This window comes from Podarcis filfolensis (assembly GCF_964270895.1).
Source record: "Podarcis filfolensis genome assembly, chromosome: Z".
NCBI lineage: Eukaryota > Metazoa > Chordata > Lepidosauria > Squamata > Lacertidae > Podarcis > Podarcis filfolensis.
Genome location: NC_139617.1, coordinates 34,657,529 through 34,672,558, shown reverse-complemented (window position 1 = coordinate 34,672,558; position 15,030 = coordinate 34,657,529). Strand labels below are relative to the sequence as shown.

The window sequence follows — 15,030 nt, the reverse complement described above, 5'->3', positions numbered from 1 at the left end:
ATAATCCCATGCAGTTCAATGTACTGTCACACACACACAACCCTTCTGGAAAGGTAGCACAACACAACAAACAACGGATCAAGCACAGCCCAGAGACTCAGGTTCAAATCCACACTCAGCCACAGAACTCACTGGCTGACCTTAGGCAGCCCCCACTTTCCTTCCAGGCTCATCTACCTTGCAGAGTTGTTGCAGTGAAAAAAATGAGGATGCAAGGAAGGAAAGCACTCTTGAGTTCTTTAGAAGAAATGAGGTTTTTTTAAATACAACTTTCATAATACAGAAATAATACTTCCAAAAAGTTGTTTTTTTATTTTTTATTTACTATGCTAAGATAGGGCACAGACAAGACAGGAAAAACAGGATCCCGCTCCCTGAAAACAACTCCATGGAAAATGGGATGGGAAGCCAACAAAAATAAAGAGAAAAGATGAAATTGAGTTTTGACTGTATACGTTAAAAATGTTGAAACTTAATAAAACATAATTGTGAAAAGGTATGGGGGAGAGAAAGAGAAGCTGAATTCCTTCAATCTAATATAACCACATTCTGGCTTTATCTGTGCAGCAAGAAACCACCCCTAAAGAGCAGAGCAGCTCTCCAGATGACTTGAGTAAGTGAGCCAAACTGAACAGGCAGAAAAGAGGAAGCAATCTCCAACACAGTTCCCGGCCTCTTGTTTTCCCTGAGGAAAAACAACTTGAAACACAGAAATCCCAAGCATGAGTTAAGAGCCATCTTCCCACCATCGCCATAGGAAAAGTCATTGCACCACAAATCAGCGACCCACTTTCATTATTAGAAAGGCATTTTGCTTCCCTTGCACTAACATACAGTAATAGGGGAGAGGAAGGTACAGAATCTCAGAACTCCAAGGAGCGCTCTCCAGCTAAAATTCAGGACTTTGCGAACAAAGCTCCATCTAAATACCAAAGGAAACCACAAATGGACCAAATATATATACAAGTTGCCTGTCACATTTGTCTGCTTAGTGTAGACCCATTAAAATGAATGGGTCTAAGTTAGCTGTGCCCATTGTTTTCAATTTAGTAGCGGGCTCCTGTGAGAACAAGATGCTGGACTAGACCATTCATCTGATCCAGCAGGGCTCTTCTTATGTTATTAATGGGTCTACTCTGAGTAAGACTTGCACTGGCTAAAAACAAATGGGTCTGCTCTGAGTAGCACAAACTACACCCCCCACAGGGGTGCTCCCAACACTAAGTCCTTCTTAGAGGAAACCCACATTGAACATGATGCACATGGCTACAGCTTGGGTCCATTCATTTCAGTGGGTCCTCCTTTGCACAGAACTTGTATACAGCCATCCATCTTCACCTAATGCCCTTTGTTTTATTTCTCCATATACACATTTTTCTCTCTCTATCTTTTTCCTCTTCCAGATTGTTAAATCTCTCCCCCCCGCCACAATGCCCAGTTTCAGGGTTGGCAAAAAGACAAGCTGTTCTGCCTTTGCCACGACCCACCCCCCTTCCGAGCCCCCAGGCTACAGCGGGCTATCAGCTCCCCAGAAATGAAGGAGGAGGCTTGGCTATTATGGTGCATGACGTTCCCCTTCCTCTCTCCTCCACACACGTGAACTCACACACATCCATCCTGACTCCATACTGGCTCACAGCCAGTCCCCACCCCCAGGAGAAGCTGAAGGGGGGGCGATGTTGCGATGCCGCCCGAGAGCATCTCAACACGACATGAATCACCACAGAACATGTGAGCCTCCTTGGCGGAAGAAAGAGAACCTGCTTGCCTTTTCTATTATTGTTTTTACTTTGATCTATGGAGCCGTGGAACTAACGACCCCACCTCAGCAGGCTTCTCCTTGCAAAAATTACTCCCTCCACGCCCACCCACCCTCACTCCCAACGCCAGCACCTCGGACCACCACCCCGCCTCTCCATCAATGCAGCAGATTTTGCACCACTCAACTACGGCAGGCTTGCAGACCCTGTATCCTGCCACTATCACCACCACCCAGATCTCCTGGCCAAAGTCTTTGTGTGTCATCACACAAGTACACCCCCTCTGCCTCCCAGCCGCCCCCCGAAATCCCCTACAACCAACAAAGATCCCCCCCCACCCTCTGCAGTCCAAGGCCTTCTCTGCATCCTAGCTGGCTCCAGTACCTGGAAAGAGAACCCAAGCACCGTTAAGAGTACCCAAGATTATTATTATTTTTTGCTGTTCAAAGTAAATTTTTAATTAAAAAGAGAGAGAAAGGAATGGCTTACAGTATGTCTTCCTCGTCAGTTCTTCCACAACTTCAGGCTTCAACTTGCTGTTCGATTTCCCCATCTCGATCTGGCAAGGTTTGTCCACTGGACTTTTTAACAGGGCATAAATTTCTCTCAAAGCCCTTCTTGCACTTAGCGGAGAAGCATATAGGAAGCCAGGCTGGGGGGGTGGGGGTGGGGGCAGAGAGATCTGATGTGAAGGGTGGAGAACGACAGAGGGACTGTTTCAGTTTCAAAGCCAAACCGGACCCTTCCAATTTCCTTCAAGTAGCGCTAACACACACCCCAAAAAAATTGGGGGGGAGGGGATGGAAAGCGGAGGGGGCAGGGGGGAAGAGAGAGAGGTGGGGAGAGAGAAAGAGAAACAAGGGGGTAATAAGCTTTATAAGTTCAGCTGCAATTCCGGTGTCTGGATCCGGAGTCCCAGTGGAGGTTTACGTCCCCTTATTTTCTGGCATCCACAACTCAGCTCTGCAAAGCAGTCACAAGCAGATGGCGAGGCGGTCATCTCCCTCCATACCGGCTGGTGAAAAAAGGGGAAGGTGGGGAGTGAGAAGACAGAGAAAAACCTTTCGTTATTACAATTATTATTTCCCAGTGAAACAGGGAAGGTCATATTGTTATGTTTCAGCAGGGCCCTCCTGAAATAAAAATGACGAGATTTCGCCAAGCTCACTTGCCTTTCCTTTTTTTTTGCAAAACAGAAACGGGAAATTCGTGGAGCTTTTTCTCTGCCTCTCTCCAGACAGCCTTTTCTCCTTCTTCCCTTCCTATCCGTTCTCTCTTGCTCGCTCCTCCTCGCTGGAGCCCAGTGGCAGTGTTGCTGCTGTCGTCCCTGGTTACAAAACTGCCCTCCCCTCTCCACCGCTGTCTCTGGTGCTCTGGGTTGCCGTAGCAAACGCAGGATCTGCCACTGCACTGATAAGGTGCTAACTGGAATCTGCCAGTCAGGCAGTCGGGTGGGCTGCCTAGCAGGCTCTTCCTTTTGTCTTCTCTTTGCTTAGCCTTTTTTTAGATCACTCCTTTGGGTGTGGGGAGAGAGAGCAGGAAAGAAACGGGGGGGTGGGGGGGGAGAGAACAGCACAGATGAATAAGGTTTCTCGTGCAAGCTCTTTTTATTTTGCTTTGATTTTTTTTTAAATCATGTCTTATCTTGTTTTTTAAGTCAGTGTTGCTTTGTTAAAAAAGAAAAGAACGAGAAAAGTAAAGAAGTTTATGCATCAACCTGCTCCAACCCTGAGGCCCTCCAGATGTTTTTGGACTCCAACTCCCATCATCCCTCTCCATTGCCCATGCTGCCTGTGGCTGATGGGAGTTGAAGTCCAAAGCAGCTGGAGCACAGAGGGTTGGGTATACATTATTGCCAGCAATAAAAATTGTGTGTTGTTGTTTTTTTAATCTCCAGGCCAATGTCAAGAATGATTATGTTTCCAGCTGCTTTTTGGACATTTACCAACTGACATGCCTTGGCAAGTGTTGAAATTTACCAGCAGGCAATGAAAAAGGGGGGGGGGTGGCAACTGGGGAATGAACAAGGTTTTGGAAAATGATGGAGGGGCTTGGGGGTTGCCTCTAATGATAGTCCTAGTCTTTTAATTTCAGTGGGTCTGCTCTCAGGAGGCATAGGCTTAGCTAGGAGCCATAATGAATAAATAAAATACTGTATACAACTCAGAGTAGACGCACTGAAATTAATAGGCCTTAGATAGTCCTACTCAAAGTAGATGCATTGGCTTGCATCCAACTAAATTCACAGTAAACACATTTTGAAATTAATGGGACGTAAGTCACATTTGTTCATTTCAATGGGTGTATGCTGAGTAGGGCAAACATTGGAGACAACCCAATGTTCTAAACTTGGGAAATACATATGAAGAATACTCAGTGGTTCTGGAGATGAAAAGGAAACATCAGAGAATGCTTGCAGTTGTTGATAATGCTTTGGGCTAATGCCCAAATTCCATTCCACTTTTTCTCACCTACTGGTAAATATCAACACTTAACAAAGTAAATGTTAGTAAATGTTCAAAATGCAGCTGGAAGCATAATAATTTCTGACACTGTCCAGAGGACCATACTACTACTACTACTACTACTACTACTACCACCATTATTATTATTATTATTATTATTATTATTATTATTATTATTATTATTTCTTAAACCCTGGAGAACTGCTTTCAGTGAACAAAGGCAATATGAAGCTAGATGGACCAATAGTCTCCCTCAGTATAAGGCATTGCTTCCTGTGTTTCTGTTTAAGTCATTCTTCAGAATGATGAGGACTAGGATCTTAATTTCAAGGAATGGCTGTAGCTCAGTGGTAGAGCATCTGCTCTGCATGGAGAAGGTCCCAGGTTCAAGTTCCAGGTAGGGTCGGAAGATATCCTTGCCTGAAACCCTGGCAAGCTGTTGCCAGTCAGTGTGGACCATGCTGAGCTAGGTGGACTAATGGCAGCTCCCTATGTTCCTAATGCTCTTACGTGTTCAAAGAATGCTTTCTAATGGGAGTCAGCTCATACATTCAGCAGGAAAGTCACTAAGTGGTGACCTCATCGGCCCTATGAAATCATGCCTCAAGGCAGTTATTAGGTAACCCATCAACAAAGCACCAAGTCAAAAGGAGAGGAGACAGGCAAGGGAAGGGCAGACTCTCGAATGAATTGTAGAGTTGGAAGGGATCCAAGGATCATCTAGTCCAGCCCCCTGCAATGCAGGAATGTGTCAGTGGACTTTGATCATGTCTCTTGCTTGCCTGAAGGACACAGAGGGGTGTGTAGAAACAAGTCTACTGTACAAAGATAAAATATGCATTCAGTGCTCCGCCCATTATTTCTTCTGGCCCCACCTACCACTGGCATGTTGCCCACAAGGAGAATGTGGGTCGGGCTAAAAACACTTTCCCACTAATGACTCCAGTGGTAATACCCAGAGCAGGAAGCCAGTCTGACTTAGAAGCTTTTCCATGTGGCCTGTGGATATCACATGACCCACTCCAGCCTATCACGGTGAAGAAGTCTTGCCTTTGGCCACATGGAGGGTGGTGCTAAATTCCTTCCTCACCTCTCCAGGGTCCTGCGTTCTGGGGCTGGTACCGGCTCACAAGCCCTAACGCCTGCCTGGGATAGTATTTCCAATCTCCACTAAGCTTTTCAGGAACCCAGGCAAGCAAGATTCCTGGGATCCTGCATTATTAAGATCATAGCTACTGTAGAAATTAGGGTAGCTCAGGTTTAGAGAAATGCAAGCCTTATTTCCAAAGCAGATACTCCAATCACCATACGGAAAAATAAGAAGCTGCCTTAGTCAGACCATTGGGTCCATCTAGCTCAGTACCATCTACACTGACTGGCAGTAGCTCTCCAGGGTTTCAGACACGGGACCTTCCCAGTCCTACCTGGGGATGCCAGGGATTGAACTTGGGACCTTCTGCATGTAATACAGGTGCTCTACCACTGAGCTATGGCCCTTCCCTTTGCTCACAGCCCAGGTCTACATACACACCACAACCCCATACTCACTACAGTGGTACCTCAAGTTACAGACGCTTCAGGTTACAGACTGCTAACCCAGAAATAGTACTTCGGGTTAAGAACTTTGCTTCAGGATGAGAACTGAAATCGTGCTCCAGCGGCGCAGCAGCAGCAGGAGGTCCCATTAGCTAAAGTGGTGCTTCAGGTTAAGAACAGTTTCAGGTTAAGAACGGACCTCCAGAACGAATTAAGTTCTTAACCCGAGGTACCACTGTGGCATCAGACACAGAATTCAGCTTCTTGTAAATCTCAACTTTTAAAAAACAAACGAACACATACACATTCTAGTCCCCTTGACGGCAAATACTACAGTACAGCACTTTTAAGTGAAATCTCAGCACCCAGAGGGGTATCTGAATACAGCGTAAGAAGAGCTGGCTGGATCTGGAGATTTGCTTCAGAGATCAAGACCGTGGGGAGCTCTGAAAAATTAATAAATATAATTTGGACTATAATTTGGTCTTCTTTATTTTAGTTTTTTATTTTAATTGGAGTATTATGATTGGATATATTAATCGGATGTTTTTTATTGGAAAATCAATAAAAATTATTTAAAAGAAGAAGAAGAGCTTGCTGGATCAAGCCAAAGGCCCATCTAGTCCAGCATCCTGTTCTCACAGTGGCCACGCAGTGGTAACCCACAACTAGCTCCTCCTGGTGGCATCCAACAACGGGTATTCAGAAGCATAGGAATTCCAAGGGGGTTGTGGGAAAGGTGCCACTGCCTTTGCCCCAACCAACCTCTCTCTGATTATGCCAAAGCGCTCAGATTGCATAATATATACCCAGGTTGCGAAATTCCACAGGGCACGGAGTGCGCGCACGCGCGCGCGCACACACACACACACACACACACACACACACAATACCACAGTCCTGCTCACTGCTGTCACAGCTATGATTTCCTTTTCCTTTTAGTGTGCTAGCCATCTACCCCTCCTGCTAAATCCCCATGTCCTTTGTTCCAGAAGCCAGTTTTCAATTAATGCCACTCTGCTACGCCTCAATTAACAGAAAAGGCAACTTTCTGTGAGCGGGAGAGATAAGGGGGAACCGTGTATAGATTGGATTGATGCAAAGTCTGGGTAGCAGAAAGGCCTTCTCAAAATGAAACACATCGTCATCTTTTGTTTGCCAGGTCTTGGCAAAAAGCCATCTGTCTAGTCTCCACAGAGGCAAGGTTAACACCACCCTGGATGAAATGTTAGACTCTTAGTTTGGCCAAAGAATCGGTCCCTACTGCCTGTCCCAAACTGCTGTTTATTTAGGAATCCTGACCCAACGTCACTTGTATTATTATTTACTTATTGAATTATATCCCACTTTTTTTCTCCAAGCAACTCAAGATGGCATATATATTTCCCCCCTCATTTAATCAGCACAGCAACCCTGTGAGGTAGGTTAGGCTGAGAGGCAGTGAATATCCCCCAAGATCACACCCTGTGAGTTTCATGGCCAAGTGGGGATTTGAACCCTGGTCCTAGTTCTTGTTCAGTCCCCACAACTACCCTGTGAGGTAGGTTAGACTGAGAGGCCATGACCCAACCAAGGCTTCACGACACTGGCTCTATTCCCAATTGATCCAAGAGCTCAGGCAGAGTGCAACAAAATTGAAAACTGCCCCCCCACACACATCAAAACTTCCAAAATCTTTATTACAGTACAGTGGTACCTCGGGTTAAGAACTCGTTCTGGAGGTCCGTTCTTAACCTGAAACTGTTCTTAACCTGAAGCACCACTTTAGCTAATGGGGCCTCCTGCTGCTGCTGCATGATTTCTGTTCTCATCCTGAAGCAAAGTTCTTAACCCGAGGTACTATTCCTGGGTTAGCTGAGCCTGTAACCTGAAACGTCTGTAACCTGAAGTGTCTGTAACCCGAGGAACCACTGTAATACTCTTATTAAGTCAATTGAAACGGCAAAAGCCCGTGTGGTATAGTGGTTTGAATGTCAGATTAAAAATCCCCACTCTGACAGGAAGCTCACTGGGCAACCTTGGGCCAATCTCTGCTGCTCAGCCTAATCTACCTCACAGGGGTGTCGCAAGGATGAAACAGGGCAGGGTAAGAACCTTGTATGTCAAACTGAGGTCCTTTGAGGGAAGGTGGAATACAAACACAATAATAAATAAATAAAATAAAATGCAAACGAAACTTTGCTTCCCCGTCTCTGTGGGAGTAACAGCAGGGTTTTTATATTTCAGAACACTGGAAGGGGGTGACCACACTGTTGTGTGATCCTTCCCCTTGCCCCCAGCCTTAGGTGCAACCTGAAACTACAGGAATTTTTCCAGGGCGATGTGGGAGTGGGCTGGTAGATAGATAAAACTTTATTCACATTAGCCAATAGCCATAGCAACAGTAAAACATTACAGTATACGCAGAAAAGGAAATTTGATATAAGAGCACCATTTAAAGTCCTGAATCAGCCATTAGTTAGTGGCCCTTATTCTGATTGCCCCTGCTATGAACCTAACAACCTTTGCTGTTATCTGCTCATTTTGATCTGTTAGAAGAAAGGACATCTTGGCAGTGGTTGAGCGCCCTGGGATGGTTAGTACGAGTGGGGTGATGATCTCGTTCCTCAGGTATTTGTAGAGAGTACAAGACAAGAGGGCGTGGGGGAGTGGGCTGGTTTTTCTCCTCCCCTTTTTGCTTCATGTCTCAATTTCATAGAATCATAGAGCTGTAGAGTTGGAAGGGATTCCAAAGTCATCTAGTCCAACCCCCTGCAAAGCAGGAATCACAGCTAGAGAATCCCTAGTCAACCAACCTTTGTATAAAAACGTCCAATGAAAAGAGTCCATCACTTTCTGAGGTCGTTCATCCCAATGCAGAAAAGCTCTCATCGTCAGAAAGTTCTACCTAGCATTTAGTTGGAATCTCCTTTCTTGTCACTTGTATCTGTTTCAGGTTAATTTACAGTTTACCTTAGAATTAATTATTGGTATCCAATATAAGTCCTAGTCAGACAATACTCACTGAAGCTACTGGTTCATTAATGCCAGCGAGTCTACTCTGAGCAGAATTTGGCTGGATGCAATTCAGAAAAATCTTACAGAGACACAATGGGCAGACTCCATCCTCAGTTGTAGGCCTCCAAACTTAGTTGCGGAGGCTCCCAGAAGCCCGCTGAATTATTTTGGTTCCTTTCTCCCAGCAACCAAGCACAACCTCAAAAATGAAATCTGAGAACTCCTAAAGTTTCAAACTGAAGTTTTAAACCAATGGTTTGTTTGTTTACAATTAAGCAGTATAAAATTTTAGGAAATAAATAAACAATGCATAATTTAAATCATGGATATTTCAATTTATTTTAATTGCAGTCTTATATTTTAATTGTATTCTTAAACCGCAAATATCACTCTCTTTCTTTTTTTGAAGCAACAGTGACAAGATTCTCCCCTAACCTCTGCCAACTAATTTGGACTACTGCAACACACTCTGTGTGGGGCTTCCCTCGCGCTTTTTCAGCAAGCTTCAGTTAGTGCAGAATGCTACAGCCTGGTTGCTGACAGGAGTGAGACCCTGTCATCATCTAACACCTGTGTTCAGAGATCTGCAATGGCTGCCAATTTGCTCCCAGGCCAAGTTCAAGGTGTTATTATTATTATTATTATTATTATTATTATTATTATTATAATATAAATCCCTTAACAACTTGGGACTGGTTTACCTACGAGATTGCCTTATCCTATAAATGTCCACTCAACCATTTTGATCTGTGCAACTGCACAATTACAGATTTCACATAAAACCCATTTCATACAGTATTTGTAAGAACTTGATATTTAGTGTTGCGGCACCTGCACTTTGAAACGCCCTGCCTATTGATATCAGGCAGGCGCCTTCACTCAACTCAGTTTGGCACCTGCTAAAAGCATTTTTGGTTAGACAAGCCTACCCTGATGTTTAGAAACCTGAGGCGAGTTTTAATCTGTTTTAGTGAATTGTTATTTTAACTTTTTGAAAGTCTTAAATTATTCTTATTAATCTTTCTTATGGACAATTTTATTGTTTTATATTTTCTGTACATTGCTTTGAGGGTTTTCTTTAAAACCAAGCAATGTATATATTTCGTGAAATAAAATGATAATGAATAATTTCTAGCGATGTGAGCCTGACAGTGGCATAAACAAAATAAAAACTGCTAGAGAGGACTGCCTGGATGTGTTTTTTTAATGTACAGATTGGGGACTGATTTTTTTCTGAGAAGGAATTGAAGTAGCAATGAGATCAGCTAGAAAACATAGCTGAATGTTTTGTTTTCAAGAACCGAGCTGATCAAATCAGATTTTCAGGTGGGCCCTGGATGAAATTAAACTTTGATTAGGGCAAACTCAAGGACTAGAGGTCCAAATCATTTCATGATTTCACTACTGCATTGCTAATTTGATGCTTGATGCACAAAAGGGTGAATGTTATGTGAGAAAAAGACTGCATCTTTTGGGGCTTCTTATCATTTAGGAGAAAGGAGCTATTGCAGACCTCAGAATACACCAAGAGGTCTGTGGAAGGTGCAGTGGTGGTGATAGCTGACTCCCTACTGAGGGGCACAGAGGCAGTGCTGTGCAGAGGTAACAGCATATTGTCTTTCGTTGCAAAGGTTCACAATGTGACAGAGAAGTTGCCAAGCCTTAAAAAGCCCACTGACCACAACCCCTTCCTTCTGGTTCATGTGGGTACAAACAATACTGCCACACACAACCTTCAACGTATAGCAAAGGGACTATGAGAAGGCCTTGGGACACAGGTGGTCTTTTCATCACCCCTTCCCATTGAAGGTTGTGGCCCAGGAAGAGAGAGGGAAATGCCAAAAGCAAACCACTGTGCAGGTGGTGTAGTCAGGAAATGTTTGGCTATACTGGCCACGATGGTCATGCCCTGCTTCCACAGTCAGAGGCAGTAATGCATCTGGATACCAACTGCTGGAAACCGCAGATGGGGAGGAGTGGTGTTAAACTCAGGTCATAAGGAGGTAAAAAGAGCCTGCTGGATCATGCCAAAGGCCCATCTAGTGCAGCATCCTGTTCTCACAGTGGTCTAGCAGATTTCTGTGGGAAACCAGCAAGCAGGATTCAAGCACAAGAGCACTCGCACCTCCTGGAGTCTCCAGCAACTGGTATTCAGAAGCATGACAGTTGCTGGCAGAGCATAGCCACTGTGGCTAATAGCCACTGATAGCTCTCTCCTCCATGAATTTGGCCAGTCCATATAAGTTAGTGGCCATCACTGGCCCCTGTGGGAGCAAGTTCCATAGTTCCACCCTACGCTGCCTGACGAAATACATCCATAATGTACTAGAATAAAAACATACAGTACAGGATAACGTAAACCCATTTGTGTAACTTGGAACCTTGTGGTGTTAATTTATTATGCTTGGTTTTGGTATGGAAATTTGTTCCTATATGTTTGGTTCTAGGTATCCTACTTTTATTTCATTTTATTTGGAATCTGTTATTCTACTTCAATAGGTTTTTATTATAAATATACGTTAAACATAAAAACGTTTCTGTTTTGCTACACCCCCTGCCAATTCCATAGCCCGCAGGTTATATAAAGGCATGCTTCTCGCCTGCTACATCTGGGCTGCTCTGACACAGAGCTTCTCCTCAAATTATTAGCACCCAGCAGAGTCCAAAAGGCATCTCTGGAAAGAGACACAAAGCCCATCCTGCAACTTTGCAAAGGCAGCAGCGGTTCCTATTGTTACCAAGAAGCGGGTGTGTGTGGCGGCTCTCTACTGTAGGAGTGAAGAGCCTTTTAACTTTTTTCTGCACCCAGCTACAAATATCCAGTCCATTTATTTTTTCCTGCCAAATTGAAAGTTACCTGTCACTCCAATTGAAAATTATTATGGCAACTGAGGGTTAAGTTAAGGCATATCATGGGGAGGAAGTAGGGTTGCCATGAATTTGGTGTCAGGGGAGTGTGTGTACCCCTCCCCAATCCCCAACCCAACCTGTCCTTTATTTTGTCTGACCTGTCCTGTATTATGCCCGACCAAAGTGGCAAGCCTACCCGGAGGTCTGATTAAAATTTAGTGAAGCAACTGATGGACAAATGAAGCCATCTCAAAAGAGGGTGACTCTTCGCTCAGTGGCCCAGTTCAACTGAGTATGGCAACTGAAGGCCAAACAAAGGTATCCAAAGGCAGGGTAGATCTCAGCTCAAAAAGGCCAATTACAAATTAGCATGGCAACTAAAGGCCAAGAAAGGGCATCTCAAAGGCCATGCTAATGGCTCAGAGGACTAGTTTAAAATTTACGATGGCAACTGAGAGCCAAACAAAGGTAGTCGAGGGGAGGGTAGATACTAGCTTGGAGGCCTGATTCAAAGTTAGCATGGCAACTGAGAGCCAAACAAAGATAGGGCAGGTGAATCTCAGCTCAGTCTAGCAATCATTCATCTCCTTAAGAAAGATAACAGTCATCTCTTCATGCAACACAATCACATTCCCGTAAATTGCAAGAATGTGTTGGTTTCTTCAAAAAGGGGAGAGGATTGGTTCATATTACCCATACAGAGTGATTCCTTTCCTAAGGAAAAGAGGCCTCACAATCAATCATCCAGGGACATATTCCCTTCAGCAGCCATTTGAAAAATACATAATCTGCTATTAGCCAGTCTTCTGAAAACAAGCTCATTAAAGCATCAGTGCTTAAAAACAGAGCACCCGTATTTGTCAACATGTCTCCGGAGCAGGGAATGGATTTAAATAGGTTGAGGCAGGAAAAGCGAGAGAGAAAGAGAGAGACGGGTAATCAGAGGTAGAGCACATGTTCTGCATGCAGAAGGCCTGAAGTCCCAACCCCACTGGCATCTCCAGGCAATTCTGGAGAGCTGCTGCTGCCAGTCAGTGTAGGCAATACCAAGCTAGATGGGCTAATGGTCTGATTCAGAAAAGGACAGCTTCCTGTATTCTGATTTAAACCAGCCTTTGAATCAGAACCTTACTTTAAGGGTAGCCCAGCAGTAAAGTATCTGCTTTATCCTACAGAAGGTCCCAGGTTCGATCTCGCCTGAAACCCAAGAGAGGAAGCTGTCGGCCAGATGGACCAATGGACTGACTCAAGATATGTTTTTGTTCAAATAAGCCCCTTATTCAGAGCCATGAAGACTATGATATTAATTTTACAGAAGTGTTGTAGATGAGTGATAAAGTATCTGCTTTGCATAAAGGTAAAGGTAAAGGGACCCCTGACCATTAGGTCCAGTCGTGACCGACTCTGGGGTTGTGGTGCTCATCTTGCTTTATTGGCCGAGGGAGCCAGCGTACAGCTTCCAGGTCATGTGGCCAGCATGACTAAGCTGCTTCTGGCAAACCAGAGCAGCGCATGGAAACACCGTTTACCTTCCCGCTGGAGCAGTACTCATTTATCTACTTGCACTTTGACATGCTTTCGAACTGCTAGGTTGGCAGGAGCAGGGACCAAGCAACGGGAGCTCACCCCGTCACGGGGATTCGAACCACTGACCTTCTGATTGGCAAGCCCTAGGCTCTGTGGTTTAGACCACAGCGCAACCCTAACCCTCTCCCAGTTATTAGAGCTGCCAATATATATGTGCTTGAAAACACAAGGGCAATGTGGGGAAAGATGACTACTAGCCATAATGGCTATGCTCTACCTTCACAGTCAGAGGCATTAATGCTTCTGAATACTTATTGCTGGGAACCACAGGAGGGGAGAGAACTCTTGTGCTTGAATCCTGCTTGTGAGCTTCCCATTGGTGCATCTGTTGGGCCACTGTGAGAAGAGGCTGGATCAAGCAGGGCTTTTTTCTTATTTTATTTTTTGCATTCACACCCCATCTTCCTTCCAAGGAGTTTGATGTGGCATACATTGTGCTCCCCGCTCCCCATTTCATCCTCACAACAAACCTGTGAAGTAGGTCAGGTTGAGAGGCGATGACTGTGACCCAAGGTCACCCAATGAACTTCATGGCCAAGGGGGAGGATTTGAACCCTGGTCTCCCAGGTCATAGTCAGACACGCTAACCATTACACCACACTGGCACTCACCCCTGCAGACTTGGTCTAGGGTAAAAAAAAAAAGTCTATCCACACTTGGAGACCCATCCTATTCTGCTTTTGCCACATACAGAGGCAGAGGTGGCTGAGAATCAGGAATAAAACTTCTCACCCTCTGCACATTTGCAGAATCACGCCGTGTTGTTTTCTACGCAGGTCACAGAATTTTAGGTTTCCTCTGGTGCAATGTTTCATTTTGGTTTTGCCAGAACCAGGCAGGCAGAGACAAGGTCCTGACCTGCCTGCTGCCCACAGTGCATCAACTGACTTGATACCAAAAGAGAGAGAAGATGCAAACTGATTTGGTTCTATTTTAAAACCTGCCCTGCCTCTGAGATCATGTGGCCAGAGCATGAAAGTCACCAGAAACAGCACAAGTCAAGGCTGATTTGCTCCCCCTTCCTAATTACAGGATTTGGTTCATTCGTAACGCCAGGAAGCAAAACTGGCAGCATCAGGCGTTTTGAAGCCTAGATGCACAAGGGATGGACAGCACAACCTAAATAGTACAGAATTGCAAAGAGACCCAAAGCTTCATCTAGTCCAACCCCTGGAATCACAGCATGAATGTGTCAATTATTATTATCACTATCACCACAAATTAAATGCCTTGTGGTTGCCTTTATTAATATTATGCCTTAAGGTAGAAAAACTAACTCAGAACTGTCTACACTGACTGGCAGCAGCTCTTTGGGGTTTCAGGTAAGGGACATTCCCAGTCCTACCTGGAGATGCCAATAATTGAATGCAGGACAAGATTCTAGATCTCATGCTTCTGAATAAAGGGCTGGTTTAAATAGGAGCATAGGAAGCTGCCTTATATGGAGTCGGACGCTTGGTTCATCTGTTTCAGTGCTATCCACACCTACTGTTCTCCAATGTGTCAGGCTGAAGCCTTTCTGCAGCCCTACTTGGAGATGCTGGGGATTGAACTCAGGACCTCCTGCATGCAAAGCAGATGCTCTACCACTGAGTGAATTGCCCTTGTCCAGAGATCCACCAGGTGCCAACTTTGCGTTCTCCCCAGCACCAGGTTAAAACCTGGTTATTTACTCTAGCTTCCAAAGTCATGGTTAATCTCACTGTTGCATTTTTAAATGTCCATTCCCTGGCTTTTAAAACTACTTCTGCTTTTTATCCACTCCTGACATTGCAGATGGATGCATGTATTGTTTTAATTGTTAGGTGCCCCCCACTCTGAAACATTTGGAGAGG

The 15,030-nt window shown here is 44.8% G+C and overlaps 1 protein-coding gene and 1 long non-coding RNA gene across 5 annotated transcripts in view; one reads left to right on the top strand and one right to left on the bottom strand.

Moving 5' to 3' along the window:
- LOC310754575 overlaps positions 1–2,240 on the top strand; it is a 31,758-nt gene extending 29,518 nt beyond the window's left edge. The window contains exon 6 of the long non-coding RNA XR_014543879.1: positions 568–2,240. This is a non-coding gene — a long non-coding RNA (uncharacterized lncRNA). The remainder of the gene's footprint in view (positions 1–567) is intronic.
- The window catches only part of NCS1 (neuronal calcium sensor 1), a 57,928-nt gene that overhangs the window by 39,800 nt on the left and 3,098 nt on the right, over positions 1–15,030 (bottom strand). Inside the window, exons 2-4 of one of the 4 annotated variants that reach the window (XM_083596625.1) lie at positions 8,557–8,687; positions 2,933–3,274; positions 2,250–2,775 (exon numbers count right to left, since the gene is read on the bottom strand). In XM_083596625.1, coding sequence (XP_083452751.1) covers positions 2,250–2,313 — 64 coding nt within the window. In that variant the 5' untranslated portion in view covers positions 2,314–2,775; positions 2,933–3,274; positions 8,557–8,687. Of the gene's footprint in view, positions 1–2,249; positions 2,776–2,932; positions 3,275–5,104; positions 5,201–8,556; positions 8,688–15,030 lie in introns of those variants that run through there. The other 3 variants (XM_083596624.1, XM_083596623.1, XM_083596626.1) reach the window with 3 other exon arrangements.